At 38.1% G+C, this 18,555-nt stretch overlaps 1 protein-coding gene across 27 annotated transcripts in view; it reads left to right on the forward strand.

The window, feature by feature from the left end:
• Positions 1 to 18,555, forward strand: part of LOC144308451 (uncharacterized) — a 54,143-nt gene that overhangs the window by 20,139 nt on the left and 15,449 nt on the right. For 14 of the 27 annotated variants that reach the window (XR_013374918.1, XR_013374917.1, XR_013374913.1 and 11 more), the window contains one exon: positions 8,999 to 9,056. Coding sequence is in view for 14 of the 27 variants with exons in the window: in XM_077888956.1 (XP_077745082.1) it covers positions 8,999 to 9,015 (17 nt within the window). In the remaining 13 variants the exon portion in view is untranslated. The other 13 variants (XM_077888947.1, XM_077888950.1, XM_077888951.1 and 10 more) reach the window with 6 other exon arrangements.

Here is an 18,555-nt window from a genome sequence, read left to right on the forward strand (position 1 = left end):
TTCTGTAGTTTTTAGAGTATATATCCTTTACTACTTCGGTTAGGTTTATTCCTAGGTATCTTCTGCTTTTGGGTGCAATTGTAAAAGGGATTGGCTCCTTAATTTCTCTTTCTTCAGTCTCATTGTTAGTGTATAGAAATGCCACTGACTTCTGGGCATTGATTTTGTATCTTACCACATTGCACAATTGCTGTATGAGTTCTAGCAATCTTGGGGTGGAGTCTTTTGGGTTTTCTCTATACAGTATAATGTTGTCTGTGAAGAGGGAGAGTTTGACTTCTTCTTTGCCAGTTTGAATGCCTTTAGTTCTTTTTGTTGTCTGATTGCTGAGGCTAGGCCTTCTAGTACTGTGTTGAATAGCAGTGGTGCGAGTGGACATCCCTGTCTTGTTCCTGATCTTAGGTGAAAGGCTCCCAGTGTTTTCCTATTGAGAATGATATTCGCTGTGGGCTCCTCAGATATGGCTTTTAAGATATTGAGGAATATTCCCTCAATCCCTATACTTTGAAGAGTTTTGATCAGGAATGGATGCTGTATTTTGTCAAATACTTTCTCTGCATCTATTGAGAGGATCATATGGTTCTTGTTTTTTCTCTTGTTGATGTGATCTATCAGGTTGGTTGTTTTACGAGTGTTGAACCAGCCTTGCATCCCGGGGATAAATCCCACTTGGTCCTGGTGAATAATCTTAATGTACTGTTGGATCCTATTGGCTAGTATCTTGTTGAAAATGTTTCCATCTGTGTTCATCAGGGATATTGGTTTATAGTTCTTCTTTTTGATGGGGTCTTTGTCTGATTTTGGAATTAAGGTGATGCTGGCCTCATAGAACGAGTTTGGAAGTATTCCATCCCTTTTTTTGATAGAATTCCCCTGCTAAGCCATCTGGCCCTGGACTTTTGTGTCTTGGGAGGTTTTTGATGACTGCTTCAATTTCCTTCTGGTTATTGGCCTCTTTGGCTTTTCTATTTCTTCCTGTTCCAGTTTTGGTAATTTGTGGTTTTCCAGAAAGGCATCCATTTCTTCTAGATTGTCTAAATAGCATATAGTTGTTTATAATACAGTTTTGAAATCGTTTGTATTTCCTTGGTACTGGTTGTGATCTCTCCTCTTTTATTCGTGATTTTATTAATTTGAATCTTTTTTCTTTTTAATAAGGCTGGCTGGGGGTTTATCTATCTTATTAATTCTTTCACAGAACCAGCTCCTGGTTTTGTTGATCTGTTCTATAGTTCTTCTGGACTCTATTTCATTGAATTCTGCTGTAATCTTTATTATCTCTCTTCTTCTTGGTTTAGGCTTTATTTACTGTTCTTTCTCCAATTCCTTATGTGCGAGATTAGCTTGCGTGTTTGAGGTTTTTCCTGTTTTTTGAGGGAGGTGATGTATTTCCCTCTTAGGACCACTTTTGCTGCATCCCAAAGATTTTTTTTTTTATGTTTTATTATTATTTTTATTTTTATTTTTTGTAGATTTATTTTTTTTATTTGTGCTCAATTTGCCAACATATAGAATAACACCCAGTGCTCATCCCATCAAGTGCCCCCCTCAGTGCCCATCACCCAGTCAACCCCACCCCCCGCCCACCTCTCCTTCCCCCACCCCTAGTTTGTTTCCCAGAGTTAGGAGTCTCTCATGTTCTGTCTCCCTTTCTGATATTTCCCACTCATTTTTTATCCTTTCCCCTTTATTCCCTGTCACTATTGTTTATATTCCCCAAATGAATGAGACCATATAATGTTTCTCCTTCTCTGATTGACTTATTTCACTCAGCATAATACCCTCCAGGTCCATCCACATCAAAGCAAATGGTGGGTATTTGTAGTTTCATTTCTTTTCTTTTCTTTTCTTTTTTTTTTTTGTATTTGTAGTTTCTAATGGCTGAGTAATATTCCATTGTATACATAAACCACATCTTCTATATCTATTCATCTTTTGATGGACACTGAGGCTCCTTCCACAGTTTAGCTATTGTGGACACTGCTGCTATAAACATCGGGGTGCAGGTGTCCTGGCGTTTCATTGCATCTGTATCTTTGGGGTAAATCCCCAGCAGTGCAATTGCTGGGTCATAGGGCAGATCTATTTTTAACTCTTTGAGGAATCTCCACACAGTTTTCCAGGGTGGCTGCACCAGTTCGCATTCCCGCCAATAGTGCAGGAGAGTTCCCCTTTCTCCACATCCTCTCCAACATTTGTGGTTTTCTACCTTATTAATTTTCCCCATTCTCGCTGGTGTGAGGTGGTATCTCATTGTGGTTTTGATTTGTATTTCCCTGACGGCAAGTGGTGCGGAGCATTTTCTCATGTGCTTGTTGGCACATGTGCTATGTCTTCCTCTGTGAGATTTCTCTTCATGTCTTTTGCCCATTTCATGATTGGATTGTTTGTTTCTTTGCTGTTGAGTTTAATAAGTTCTTTATAGATCTTGGATACTAGCCCTTTATCTGATAGGTCATTTGCAAATATCTTCTCCCATTCTGTAGGTTGTCTTTGAGTTTTGTTGACTGTATCTTTTGCTGTGCAAAAGCTTCTTCTCTTGATGAAGTCCCAATAATTCATTTTTGCTTTTGTTTCTTTTGCCTTCATGGATGTATATTGCAAGAAGTTACTCTGGCCAAAAAGGGTGTTGCCTGTGTCCTCCTCTAGGATTTTGATGGAATCCTGTCTCACATTTAGATCTTTCATCCATTTTGAGTTTATCTTTGTGTATGGTGCAAGAGAGTGGTCTAGTTTCATTCTTCTGCATGTGGATGTCCAATTTTCCCAGCACCATTTATTGAAGAGACTGTCTTTTTTTCCAGTGGATAGTCTTTCCTGCTTTGTCGAATATTAGTTGCCCATAAAGTTGAGGGTCCACTTCTGGAATGTCTGTTCTGTTCCATTGATCTATGTGTCTGTTTTTGTGCCAGTACCACACTGTCTTGATGACCACAGCTTTGTAGTACAGCCTGAAATCTGTCATTGTGATGCCCCCAGCTCTGGTTTTCTTTTTTAAAATTCCCCTGGCTATTCAGGGTCTTTTCTGATTCCACACAAATTTTACAATAATTTGTTCTAACTCTCTGAAGAAAGCCCATGTTATTTTGATAGAGATTGCATTAAACGTGTAAATTGCCCTGGGTAACATTGACATTTTCACAGTATTAATTCTTCCAATCCATGAGCATGGAATATTTTTCCATCTCTTTGTGTCTTCCTCAATTTCTTTCAGAAGTGTTCTGTAGTTTTTAGGGTATAGATCCTTTACCTCTTTGGTTAGGTTTATTCCTAGGTATCTTATGCTTTTGGGTACAATTGTAAATGGGACTGACTCCTGAATTTCTCTTTCTTCAGTCTCTTTGTTAGTGTATAGAAATGCCTCTGATTTCTGGGCATTGACTTTGTATCCTGCCACACTGCCAAATTGCTGTATGAGTTCTAGCAATCTTGGGGTGGAGTCTTTTGGGTTTTCTATGTAGAGTATCATGTCATCGGCGAAGAGGGAGAGTTTGACTTCTTCTTTGCCAATTTGAATGCCTTTTATTTCTTTTTGTTGCCTGATTTCTGAGGCTAGGACTTCTAGTACTATGTTGAATACCAGTGGTGAGAGTGGACATCCCTGTCTTGTTCCTGATCTTAGGGGGAAGGCTCCCAGTGTTTCCCCATTGAGAATGATATTTGCTGTGGGCTTTTCATAGATGACTTTTAGGATGCTGAGGAATGTTCCCTCTATCCCTACACTCTGAAGAGTTTTGATCAGGAATGGATGCTGTATTTTGTCAAATGCTTTCTCTGCATCTATTGAGAGGATCCTGTGGTTTTTGTTTTTTCTCTTGCTGATATGATGACATCCCAAAGATTTTGAATGTTTTTTTTCATTCATTTTTTGAATGGAATTTTTCATTTTCATTAGGTTCCATGAATCTTTTTAAAGTCTTCTCTAATTTTCTGGTTGACCCATTCATCTTTAGTGGGATGCTCTTTAACCTCCACGTTTTTGAGTTTCTTCCAAATTTCTTCTTGTGATTGAGTTCTAGTTTCAAAGCATTGTGGTATGAAAATATGCAGGGCACCATCCCAATCTTTTGGTATCGGTTGTTACCTGATTTGTGACTGGAGAAAGATCCACGTGCACATCAGAAGAATGTGTATTCAGTTGCATTCAGGTAGAAAGTTCTGTTTATTTCTGTGAAATCTATTTGGTCCTGTGTATCATTTAAGGCCCTTGTTTCTTTGGTGATGTTCTGTTTAGAATACCTGTCACTTACTGAGAGTGCTGCGTTTAAGTCTCCTACTATTAGTGTATTATTATCTAAGTATCTGTTTGGTAATTAATTGATTGATATACTTGGAGGCTCCCACATATGGGACATAAATATTTCTAATTGTCAGGTCCTCTTGTTGGATAGACCCTTTAAGTATGATGTAGTGTCCCTCTTCATCTCTTACTACAGACTTTGGTATAAACTGTAATTTATCTGATACGAGGATTGCTACCCCAGCTTTCTTTTCAGGATCATTTGAATGGTCAGTGGTTCTCTACCCCTTCATTTTCAGACTGGGAGGTGTCCTTAGGTCTAAAATGAGTCTCTTGTAGACAGCATATAGATGGGTCTTGCTTTTTTATGCAGTCCAATACCCTGTGTCTTTTGATGGGATCATTTCGGCCATTCATGTTCAGAGTAACTGTTAGAAGATATGAATTTAGTGTCATCATATTACCTATTCAATCCCTGTTTTTGTAGATTGTTTCTTTGGGTTCCCTCTCTCTTTTACTGGGTCCCCCTTAATATTTCTTGCAGGGCTTGTTTGGTGGTCATGTATTCTTTCAGTTTTTGACTATCCTGGAAGTTCCTTATCTCTCCTTCTTTCTGAATGACAGCTTAGCTAGATAAAGTATTATTGGCTGCATGTTCTTCTCATTTAGTACCCTGTATATATCATGCCAGCCCTTTCTGTCCTGCCAGGTCTCTGTGGAGAGGTCTACTGTTAATCTGATATTTCTCCCCCCATAAGTTAAGAATCTCTTGTATTGCGCTGCTTTAAGAGTTTTCCCTTTATCTTTGAAATTTGCTAGTTTCACTATTAAATGTCGAGGTGTTGAACTTTTTATATTGATTTTTGGGCGGTGTCCTCTCTATCTCTTGGGTCTGAATGCTCATCTCCTTCCCCAAATTAAGGAAGTTCTCAGCTATGATTTGTTGAAATATACTCAGTGGCTCTCTCTCTCTCTCTCAGCCTCTTCTGGAATCCCAATTAGATGTATACTCTTCCTTCTCAAGCTATCATTTATTTCTCTAATCCTTTTTCATGGGCTCTTAATTGTTTTTCCTCTTTGTTCCTCAGCTTCCTTCCGTTCCATTAACTTGTCTTCCTTGTCACTCACTCTTCTATGTCATTAATCCTAGCAGTTAGAGCATCCAGTTTGGACTGCATCTCAGTTAAAGTATTTTTAATTTCAGCCTGATTAGATTTCATTTTTGCAGTAATGAAGTCTCTAGAGTCCTTTACCTTTTTTTTCGAGAGCCACTAGTAAATTTATCATTGTACTTTTTTTTTAAGTATTTATTTATTCATGAGACAGAGCGAGAGAGGCAGGGACACAGGCAGAGAGAGAAGCAGGCTCCATGCCGGGAGCCTGATGTGGGACTCAATCCCGGGTCTACCAGGATCATGCCCTGGGCTGAAGGCAGCATTAAACTGCTGAGCCACTGGGGCTGCCCCTCATTGTACTTTTGAGTTGAATTTCTGATATTGTATTTAAATCCACTTTCAGTAATTCTGTGGCAGAGTATTGCTTCCGGTTCTTTCTTTTGTGGTGAATTCTTTCTTCTAGTCATTTTTTTCCAGTGCAGAGTGGCTGTATCAGCAAGCTGTGTTAAAAATATCAACCATGATCTAAGTAAAATACGCCCTACATGATTCCAAAGAAGTCAGAGACCAGAAAACAAAAGGAAAAGCAGAACAGAATAAAATAAAACAAAAGGACCGCTAAAGTGAAAAACAAAATAGTAAAAATAAAAAGCCATAAACCAAGAAGAAGAAAAAGAAAGACAAAGGGGTGATGGTGTTGGTGAGTAAGAGGTGGTGGAGAGAGAATATAGTCTCTCTGAGGGGACCTAGAGGGTGATTCTCTTGGTTCTGAGTGTATTTTGTTTTGTATGCCAGAAGATGCTCAATCCGAAATTTATATAAACCAGTAATACTTATATATAGACCCAACATCAACCGGAAAAACTTAAAGTAAAAGATGGGTGCAGAATGGGAAGGAATAGAGAATATAATCTCACAGAATGAACCAACACAACATTCCACTTCATTCTGGGTGTATTTTTGTCTTGTGTTAGAAGGTACTTCCACTACTGTAAAGCAAAACGAGACAGAAAACAAAAAACAAAAGCCCATATTTCATATATCTACCAAAATTAAGTTGAATACGTTGAAGGGAATCCAGAAGTGAAAAAATATATGACATGTAATTGTAGAAATATGAAAGTCAAAAACGAAAAATCTTAAAAACAAGTTGGTAAAATATTATAGTTAAGGTGGGAAAAGAGGAAACATATTAGAAATTTTTAACCTGATATAAAATTGAGTTGTAATTTTAAAAATGAAGAAATGAAAAAAACAGATCCTCTAGTTCTATATTCTATTTTCCCTCTGTCCTGGAGCTTTCCAATGCTGCTTGTTCAGTAAACTTGCTTTCCTCTTGTTCTTCCAGTAGTTCTCCTGAGAGTAGGGTCTGCTGCTCTGATTCTCAGGTGTCTATGGGTGGAAATGCTTTGTCCCTTGCCAGGTGCTGGGCTTAATATGAGCTGTTTATCCTGTGAATCCTTTGTTCCCTAGAGGCCTCACCTCTCCCAGGTGCAAGGTAAAAAGAAGAGAAAAAAAATGGCAGTGGCCAGGTTTCCTGCTCTGGAGTCGAGCTCCCTGTGTCACTAACCGCAGTGTCCCAGTCCACATTGGCCTAGATGCTCCTGGGGGAGTCATGGGTGCAGTGATTTGAACAGCTTGAGGGGTGCCCAGTGGCGGAGAGTTCTTGCTTTCCTCTGCCCTCCCCGCTTCCGCCTGTCCCAGGGAGAGCAGAGGATAGGCAGCTTTCTCTGCTTTGGTGTACTCGGATCCAGGGCCCTGTGCTGCTGACCCACACTCCCCGGGAACACCTCTCCTGAAGGGAATGGAGGACAGCTTCCTCCATCCATTGCCAGGCTCTAAGGTAAAGGGAGCTCTGAAGCTAGCCTGTGTAACCACCTGGCTTCTTCCAAATGCTGTGCAGGGTTGCGGCGCTCCAGCCCTTTACCAAGATTGGACCATGGTTTGTGGTGAGCTTTCTCCCAGGTGCCCCTCCTCTTTTAGTGACTCCAGAAATCTTGATGCTTCACTGCCCTTCCTGCGTTTCTGCCCCATTTCTCTGCTAAGCACTTTTCTGTCAGGGAAAACTCAGGGGAAGATTTTTAAAGTTCCCATTTGCCTAGGGCTGGGGTTTTGTGCCTTGGAGGCTTTTGTGGCTCTGCTTCTCCTGACTTGTCTTGGTTCCCTCCCCAACTTACTTACTTACTTACTCTTTCTTTCTTTCTTTCTTTCTTTCTTTCTTTCTTTCTTCTTTCTTTCTTTCTTTCTTTCTTTCTTTCTTTCTTTCTTTCTTTCTTTCTTTCTTTCTTTCTTTCTTTCTTCTTTCTTTCCCTTCCTACCTTGTTATAAGCAAAAACTTTTCTCTCTGTAGCATTCCAGCTGTTCTCTCTTTATATCTCAGTTCAAATTCATAAGTTTTCAGGATGTTTTGAAAGTTATCTAGGTAAGTTTGTGGGACCAAATGAATTGAGGACCCCTATTCTTCTGCTGTCTTGCCTCAACTCCCCCACTCAGGTATTTTGTAGACTGTGCCTCAGAATTTGTCTGATGGCTTTTCTCTTGATTAGGCTGGGTTATGGGTATTTGGGAGAAAGATCATTCTTATGTCATGTCAAGGCCTTGATCAGCTGGCCAAAGTAGTGTTTGCCAGGTTTCTGTTCTGTAAACTTACTTTTTCCACTTATATACCACAGTTAAGAAGGCTTGGGGGAAGATTAAGCTTTACTTCCTGGAGGATGAGAAACTACATAAATTACTTCACATTTGAGCAGCCCCAGTGGCCCAGCGGTTTAGCGCCACCTTCAGCCTGGGGTGTGATCCTGGAGACCCTGGATTGAGTCCCATGTCGGGCTTCCTGCATGGAGTCTGCTTCTCCCTCTGCCTGTGTCTCTGCCTCTCTCTCTGTGTATCTGTCATGAATAAATAAATAAAATTAAAAAAAATTACTTCACATTCTTCTGTAGAAAGAATTATTTTGTTTCTCATCTTATTTCAGCTTTTCCACGTTGGTCCCCATGTCCCTTTGGCATGCCCTCATTGTTGTGTTTTTTTGAGCACTTTCTTACTTTCTTACACTACGGGATGCCTATTTTGTATATTCCCTGCCTCAGCCATTGGAGAATCAGTCATTTCTCCAAAGAACTGTGGTTCCTTTTAGTAAATCAAAATGTCTTCCAGAATATGAAAGGTCTAATAGGTTGTAGTAGCCAGTAGAAACTCATTTGGAAGGTATGTGTGTATAGGAGGTAGTTAACAATACCAAAGATAATGAAAAAACTGGAAGGATCATAATCCAGTTTTCTCCTGAATGATAGTTTACTATACATTCGGAGGCAATTCAAGAGCATAAACGAAGAGTCGGAAACGTTCGGTTTAAATGCCAACTCTGACACTTTATAGTTGTGTGTCTGTGAACCTCAGTTTCCTCATATGTAGTACAGATATAATAACCTCATGTGGTTGTTGGGATGATGATTAAATAATACAGAGGACATGCTTTGCCATGCCTGGGACACAGTAAGCCTTCATATGTTAGCTCTTATTACTAGTCTCATTTCTTTACTCATCTGAACTAGCTACTAAATGTCATGAACAACTGTGAACCCTCACCTTTTTTGTATGATGCCTATGTTGTTCAGCTTCCCTCTTGTATTTCTTTCCCTAGGTATACTTTTGATGTGATCCAGTACACGTTCTCCTTTCAGATCATCAAGAGAGAAGCTGTAAGTGGTATCACTGCCTCATATTGGAGAAGCACGTGGGGGTTTATAAGCAGGTGACAGTTCTAGGGACCTTTGGCTTTAAGTAGCTGTCTCTTCCCCAGATTCATATTTAGGTTCAGTCCACTCTTGAGTCTTTATCAATATTTTCCTCAAGACCACAAAAAATGTGTTGTTCAAATATGAAATATTAAAGTGAACTGAACACCAAATCTCTTTTTTAGAGATTTATTTGAGAGAGAGCATGAGCAGGGGGAGGGGCAGTGAGAGAGGGAGAAGCAGACTCCCCACGGAGGAGGGAGACTGATGTGGGGCTTGACCCTGGGATCATGACCTGAGCTGAAGGCAGATTCTTAAATGACTGAGCCACCCATGTGCCTCCCAAATCTCTTTTTGTTAATAGAATTAAAATTTTTTATTATCCGCCTAGCAAATTTTGTCCCCTTGTTCGGGGAGCTCTTTAAAGTGATGCCTTTGAGAAGAAATTGTCTTCCTTTTGATCATGTGATTCTTCTCCTAAACAGTCCTCCTATTTCACTGTGGATATCTAAAATCTTGCCCGTGAGTGTCAGCACCCCCTATAAGATTGCCACATTTTTTATACCTATGAACCTCCTCCCATGATTTTTACCCCTTTTTTAAAATTTTTTACATACTTTTCTTATAATTTTCTTCACTAGACTGTCATTCAAATAACTTCAAACTCCACCTAGAGTAATACAAGGAGTGCTATAATACCTCCCTAATCTGCTGTCTTTTGAACACTGCTATTTATTCCCTAGAATGCCGTCACCCTTGATATGTATGGTGTAAATACTCAAAATATTCAACATTTGGTTATGTTCCTACATATCTCCTAAATATTTGTATTAATGTCATCTTCTTAAAGAACATGTGTGTAAGCATCCCAGTCAAGATACTACTAAGTATCAGCTTATTGGTATTCAGGAGAGAGATAAAAACTAATAGCTCTATAGTCATCTATGAATTTGAATAAGGGGACTTCTTAAATTTGAGGTAGTTGGTTTCCCTGTGCCTTCTTTAGTCTCTTGGCTGTTATTATAAGAAATTAACTTCCAACTCAGTCCAAAGCTGGGTATTCCCTCAAGGAGATTGCTGTATCTGAGTCTTAGAGTTTAGAACCTTTGTTTATGATTGGCCACTTGGGGCCCATAATATAAAGCAGTATCTATAATCTTTCAGTAGAGATTGACTATTTCACATTGCCATTCCCAGTTCATTCTGTGCTACCTTCCATGGCTATGATTGGAATCCTCATAGCTGCTCCAAGAAAAAAAATCTAGAGATAGAGGGAATAGCAAATATACTTTGAGAATAACAGGTCAGTACTGGGTAAATATATCTTGACAACTCAGAATGACTTTCTACAGTAAAATCAGAAAATATTCTTCTATTCAAAAGTAAAACAAGACTAACTCTATTGCTTGCCTTCATCATCTCTCTATAGAAAGCACTGCTCTGATATTGAATGATTTTACTCAAAATTTGAGTGATACAATATAGGAACTTATTTGCATGTACTTGGGTGAAGGGAGGGGATTAGATAGGAAGCCAAGGTCTGGAACCAATGCAGAAAGATTAATGAAGTGGTAGAAATAAAACTATAGTACTTGGGAATAAAAGTATGGTACTGTTCAAAGATGTGTATTGCCTGCCTTAAAATAAATTAGAGAGGAAAATGATGTGAGAAATGTTAAGTTGAAGTGAAAACTTGTGAAAGATGAGTCATCCTCATTTCCTACAGAATAAAGTACAAAATAATTTATTTTCTTTTCAGAATACACAACTGGAAAAGAATTGGGAAAATCTAGGTAGTCGTTTTCTCTTTTGCTTTGCTATAGCTGTGTCCCATTTGATAGTACTGCTGTTGTTCCTCATTTCTTTATGCCTCTTGTAGCTAAAACTATTGCACATCACTGATAGGGTAATTCTGGGGCTAGTCTTTAGCTCTGAAGAAGGCTGGTTCATTGCCTGTTAAATGTTATATCAAGACTGAGGGTGTTTTGCATGTCCACCAAAATACCAATTCTTTCCTGGGGAAGAATCTCCATCTTCACAGAAGCAGAGAAATAGAAGCAAAGAAGCACTGTCATTATCCTTAGCAAATTGTCAATGACCAGTGGAAATAAAATGCTACCAGAGTTTCTATGAGGAAATCTGGCAGTAGCCAAGCTAGTGTGGCAAAGGTGGGTTTGAACTATAGATCGTTGCCATTCTTCATCTAAGTACACACTAAACTATGGAAAACACAGATCCTGCATATTCAACTGGTAAAATCCTATGCTGTCTATGTATATCACATAGTCCTGGATCTGAACTGTGTGAGCTGGGTATCTACCCCTGTCGTTTAGTTGACTAGATGAGGTAAATCCTGTTACACAAGGGTTCCATGTGTGAAAGAGCTTCCATAGTTGGTACCTTTAACTTGTTATCTCAACCCAAGTTATAATCCCCTCGTCTCCTAGTACTCTGTTTCAGTTCTTTTTTTTTTTCTTTTACAAAAAACAATTGTGATATAATTCACATTTTAAAAAAATATTTTTTTATTTTTGAGAGAGAGAGAATATGAGCCAGGCAAGAAGGGCAGAGGGGGAAGCAGACTCCCTGCTGAGCAGGGAGCACAATGCAGGACTCCATCTCAGGACACTGGGATCATGACCTGAGCTGAAGGCAGATGCTTAAGCCACTGAACCACCCAGATGTCCTATAATTCATATTTAAAGTATATAATTCATTGTTTTTAGTATATTCACAGAATTATGGAACTATCACCATCATCAATTTTGAAATATTTTCATCACATCACAAAGAAACCCTGTAATTTTTAGCTCTAACCACCCCAATTCCCCATTCCATCATGCCCTGGATAACCAATAGTGTATATTTTGTCTCTGTATATTGGACTGTCAAGGACAGTTTTATAAATTGAATCATATAACATGTGGTCTTTTGTGACTGGCTTCTTTAACTGAATGAACAAAATGATTTCGAGGTTCATTCATGTTGTAGCATATGTCAGTACTTCATTCCATATCTGTGTGTGAATGTGTGTGTGTATAGCAGCTATTTTCAGATAAGATATAATAATATATATTATAATATTCAGATATTATATAAATCATACAATTAAATAATTCAGGGGTGCCTGGGTGGCTCTCTGTCTCTAAAATAAATAAATACATCTTAAAAATTAATAATTAATAGTATTTACTGTAATCATAGATGAGTGCATTATTAGTCATTTTAGATCATTTTAGAATTTAAGTCATTTACCTAGGAGTGGAATTGCTGGGTGATATGGTAATTCTGTGTCTAACTTTTTAACAAAGGGTCAAACTTTCCACAGTGGCGTACCATTTTACAGTCCCACAAACAATATACATGGTTCCATTTTCCCTACATCTTTGCCAATACTTGTTTCTGTTTTTTTTTAAATTGTGGCCAGCCTAGTGGGTGTAAAGTGGTACCTCTTTGTGGTTTTGTTTTGCATTTCTCTAATAATTCGGTTGAACACCTTTTCATGTGCTTGTTGGAGGTATTTAAATCTTCATTGGAAAATGTTTATTTAAGTCCTTTGTCCATTTGTTAATTGGATTGTCTTTTCTTTTTGAGAGGGAATGTGAGCAGAGTGGGAGGGGCAGAGGAAGAGGGAGAGAGAAAATCTTAAGCAGATTCTGTATGTGGAGCTTGATGTGGGGCTTGATTTCACAACCCTGAGATCACCTGAGCCAAAATCAAGAGTCAGATGCTTAACTGATTGAACCACCCAAGTGCCCCTGGGTTGTCATTTTGTTGTTGAATTTTAAGAGCTCTTTATATATCTACATATTAGACCCTTATCCAATTATATGATTTGCTAATATTTTCTTCTATCATGTGTTTTTTTTAAAAGACTTAATTTTTTTTAGAGCAGTTGTAGGTTCACAGCAAATTTGAAAGATACAGAGATTTCTTATATACTCACTGCTTCCACACTTAAATAGCCTCTCACATTTTCAACATCTCCCACCACAGTGGTACTTTGGTTGCAATTGATGAATCTACATTGATAGATCATAGTCACCCAAACCTCATAGTTTACCTTAGAGTTCATTATTGATATAAATTCCGTGGGTTTGAAAAATTTATAACTATATATAGGTCCATCATTATAGTATCCTATAAAGTATTTCTGCTACCCTAAATATCCTTTATGCTCAGTACCCCCTGCCTGCAACCCCTAAGTGATCTTTTTTATTGTTTCCATAGTTTTGCCTTTTCGAGAATGTCATATATTTGGAATCACACAGCATGTAGTCTTTTAAGATTGACTCTTTTGCTTAGTAATAAGCATTTAAGATTCCTCCATGTCTTTTCATGGCTTGATAGCCCATTTCCTTTTAGCAGTGAATAATATTGTGTTATCTAGATGTACCACAGTTTATTAGTCCATTCACTTACTGAAGGACATCTTGGTTGCTTCCAAAGTTTTGGCAATTATGAATAAAGTTCCTATGAATATCTGTGTGCAGGTTTTTGCATGAACATAAGTTTTCATCTTTAGGTACATACCAAGGAATGTGATTGCTAGATTGTATGGCAGAAACATATATGGGGTTTTTTTTTGTTAATGATATGATCTTTTTAAAATTTAAATTCAATTAGCCGACATATAGTACATAGTTTCAGATATAGTGTTCAATAATTTATCAGTTGTATATAATACTCAGTGCTCATCAAATCATGTGCCCTCCTTCATGCCCATCACTAAATTATCCCATCCCCTCACTCATCTCCCCTCCAGCAACCCTCAGTTTGTTTCGTAGAGTTAAGAGTCTCTTTGGTGCCTTGGTGGCTCAGTTGGTTAAGCATCTGCCTTTGCCTCAGGTCATGATCCCGGGGTCCTGAGATCAAGCCCCACATTAGGCTCCCTGCTCAGTGGGGAGTCTGCTTCTCCTCCCTCTGCCTTTTCCTGCTTGTGTGAGCTCTCTCACTCTCTCTGTCTCTCAAATAAATAAATATAATCTTTTTTTAAGATTTTATTTATTCATGAGAGACAGAGAGAGGGAGAGGCAGAGATACAGGCAGAGGCAGAAAGGGGCTCCATGCAGGGAGTCTGATGTGGGACTCGATCCCAGGTCTCCAGGATCACGCCCTGGACCGAAGGCAGGTGCTAAACCTTGAGCCACCCAGGGATCCCCAAATAAATATAATCTTAAAAAAAGAGTCTCTCAAAAAAAAAAAAAAGTCTCTCATGGTTTTTCTCCCTCTCTAATGACTCCCATTCAGTTTTCCCTCCCTTCTCCTATGATTCTCTGTGCTGTTTCTTATATTCCACATATGAGTGAAACCATATGATAATCATCTTCTCTGATTGACTTATTTCACTCAGTGTAATACCCTCCAGTTCCATCCATGTTGATGTAAATGGCAAATATTCATTCATTTTGATGGCTGAGTAATATTCCACTGTATATATGTGGATACACACACACACACATCACACCACATCTTTATCCATTCATCTGTCAGAGGACATCTTGGCTCTTTCCACAGTTTTGCTATTGTGGACATTGCTGCTATGAACATTGTGGTGGAGGTACCCCTTTGGATCACTTCATTTGTATCTTTGGGGAAAATACCCAGTAGTGCAATTGCTGGGTCATAGGGTAGCTCTATTTTTAGTTTCTTGAGGAGCCTACATACCATTTTCCAGCTGCACCAGCTTGCATTCCCACCAACAGTAAGAAACCATTAAACTGTCTTTCAAAGAGGCTATATACATTCCCACTAGGAATGAAAGCGTTTTCGCTGTTTCACATTCTCACCAGCATTTGGTGGTGTCACTTACTGTTCTAGAGTTTGGCCATTCTAATAGTTATGTAGTGGTACACCTTTGTTGTCTTAATTTGCCATTTCTTAGTGACATGTGATGTGGAGCTTCTTATGTTCATGTGCTGAATGTGTATCTTTGGTGAGGTGTCAGATATTTCACCTATTTTTTGGTGAGGATTAAAATCCTTATTGAATGTGTCTTTTGCAAATATTTTTAGTGGTCTTTGGCTACTTCTACCCATTTCTTTTTTCTTTATTGAGGTATAATTGTCATAATGTTAATAGTTTCAAGTGTACAGTATAATCACTTGAATTGTATAAATTGCAAAATGATCTAGTTAACATCACCACACAGTTATAATTTTTTTCTTGTGAGAATTTTTTTAAGATCTATCTTAGCAACTCTCAAATATGCAATATAATTTTATTAACTGTGGTCACCATGTTGTACATTATATCCAATAGCTTATTTATTTTAAAACTGAAAGTTTGTACCTTTTGACCCCCTTCACCCATTTTGTCCACTGCCTACCTCTACCTCTGACAACTACCAGTCTATTCTCTGAGTTTGTTTCCCTGCCCCTCCCCGGATTCTACATATTAATGAGATTATATGGTTTTTGTCTTCTTCTGACATACTTCACTTAGCATAATGCCCTCACGGTCCATCCATGGAATTCCAAATGGCAAGATTTCATCTTTTTTTATGGCTGAATTTCATTCCATTGTACATGTATACCATATTTTCTTTCCGTATTTTTGAATTATATTTGATGTACAATGTTGTGTTAGTTTCAGGTGTACAACAGTGATTCGACAGTTCTGTGCATTACACGATATTCACCATGATAAACTGTAGTTACCATCTCCATCTGTCACCATACAATGTTATTACAGTATTATTGACTATATTCCCCATATTATACTTTTCATTCCTGTGACTTACCAATTTTATGACTGGAAGTTTGTAATTCTTAATTCTCTTCACCTATTTCACACATCTCCCCAAACCCCTCCCCTCTGGCAAACATGAGTTCTTTGTACTTAGGATTCTGTCTCGGTTTTCTTTGTTCGTTTTTTACATTCCACATACAGGTGAAATCACATGGTTTTTGTCTTCTCTGTTTGATGTCTCTCACATAATATCCTTTAGGTCCATCAATGTTGTCGCAGATGGCAAGATCTCATTCTTATGGCTTAGTAATATTCTGTTGTATATATGTATATATATATATATATTTTACATCTTTTTTATCCATTCATTTATTGATGGACACATAGGTTGCTTTCATACCTTGAATATTGTAATAGTGCTTTGTAAACATAGGGGCATATGTCTTTTGGAATTAGTGTTCTCATTTTCTTTGGATAAATACTCAGTAATGGAATTATTGGATCATATGATATTTCTATTTTTATTTTATTTTTTAAAAAAGATTTTATTTGAGAGAGAAAGCATGAGCAGAGGGAGGGGCAGAGGGAGAAGCAGGCTCTCCATTGAGCAGGGAGCCTAATGCGGGGCTCGATCCCAGGACTCTGGGATCATGACCCAAGCTGAAGGCAGACACTTAATCGACTGAGCCTCTCAGGCACCCTGACATTTCTATTTTTATTGTTTTGAGGAACCTTCATACCGTTTTCCACAGTAGTTGCACCAATTTATTTCCCACCAGTGGTGTAAGAGTGTTCCCTTTTCTCTATATCTTTACAAACATTTGTTATTTCTTGTCTTTATACTAGCCATTCTAACAGGTGTAAATGATATTTCATTGTGGTTTTGATTGCATTTCCCTGATAATTAGTGATACAGAGCATCTTTGTATGTCTGTTGGCCTGTCTATATGTCTTCTTTGGGAAAATGTCTATTCAGGTCCTCTGCCCATTTTTAAATTGGATTGTTTGGGGATTTTTGGTGATACTTGAATAAAATTATGTATTTTGGATATTAATCCCTCTTCAGATGTATCATTTACAAATATCTTCAGTAGGTATCCTTTTTTGTTTTGTTGATTTTTTTTGTTGTGCAAAATCTTTCTTTTTGGTGTAATCCTAATAGTTTAGTTTTGCTTTTGCTTCCCTTGCTTGAGAACTGTCTAGAAAAATGTTGCTAGAGGTGATGTTCAGGTGCTAATTGCCTTTGTTTTCTTTTGGGAGTTTTATGGTTTCAGGTTTCACATTCAGATCTTTAATCCATTTTGGCTTTATTTTTGTGTATGCTGTAAGAATTCTAATTTTACATGTAGCTTTTACATGTAGCTGTCCAGTTTTCCCAGCGCCATTTATTGGATATACTGTCTTTTCCACCATTATATATTGTCGTTTGTTGTAGATTAATTGGCCCTATAAGTGTGGGTTTATTTCTGGGCTCTCTGTCCTGTTCCATTGATCAGTATGTCTAGTTTGTAACAGTACCATACTGTTGTAATAATTTTAGATTTGTAGTCTTTCTTGAAATCTGGCATTGTATACCTCCAACTTTGTTGTTCTTTCTCAAGATTGCTTTGGCTAGGCATCTTTTGTGGTTCCATACAAATTTCACCATTAATTTTTCTAGTTCTGTGAAAAATACTAGTGATGTTTTGATAGGAAGTGTATTGAATCTGAGGATTATGTTGAGTAGTATGGACATTTTAACAATATTCTTCTCATCCATGAACATGTATATCTTTCCATTTGTTTTATTTTCAATTTTTTTTAAATCAGTGTTTTATAGTTCTCAGAGTACTGGTCTTTCACCTCCTTGGTTAAATTTATTCCTAGGTATTTTATTCTTCTTGGTACTATTGTAAATGGGCTTGTTTTCTTAATTCTCTTTCTGCTATTTCATTATTAGTATGTAGAAATGGAGCAGATTTCTGTATATTTTGTGTTGATCAACTTTACTGAATTAATTTGTTCTAATAGCCTTTTAGTGGAGTCTTTAGGGTTTTCTGTATGTAGTATCATGTCATCTGCAAATAGTGACTGTTTAACTTCTTCCTTACCAATTTGGATGCTTTTTATTATTTTTTTTCTGATTGCTACTGCTAGGATTTCCACTACTATGTTAGTAAAACTGGTGAGAATGGACATTATTGTCTTGTTTCTGATTTTATTTTATTTTTTTTTATTTATTTATGATAGTCACAGAGAGAGAGAGAGAGAGGCAGAGACATAGGCAGAGGGAGAAGCAGGCTCCATGCACCAGGAGCCTGATGTGGGATTCGATCCCGGGTCTCCAGGATTGCGCCCTGGGCCAAAGGCAGGCGCTAAACCGCTGCGCCACCCAGGGATCCCCTGATTTTATTTTTTAAAGACTATTTATTTATTTGAGAGAGAGATAGTGACAGAGGTAGCAAGAGAGAGCATGAGCAGGGAGGAGAGGAAGAAGCAGGCTTCCCACTGAGAAGGGAGCCCGATGCGGGAACTCAAGTCCTAGGACTCTGGGATCATGACCTGAGCTGAAGGCAGACACTTAATCGACTGAGCCACCCAGGTAGCCCTTGCTTCTGATATTAGATGGAAAGTTTTCAGTTTTCAATGTTGAGTATGATGTTAGTTGTGTGTCATATATGGTGTTTATTATGTTGAGGTAGATGTCCTCTCTACTCATTTTGTTCAGTGTTTATCATTAATAGATGTAGAATTTTGTCAAATGCTGAGATGATCATATGGTTTTTACCCTTTA

This window comes from Canis aureus, chromosome X (assembly GCF_053574225.1).
Source record: "Canis aureus isolate CA01 chromosome X, VMU_Caureus_v.1.0, whole genome shotgun sequence".
Taxonomy (NCBI): Eukaryota; Metazoa; Chordata; class Mammalia; order Carnivora; family Canidae; genus Canis; species Canis aureus.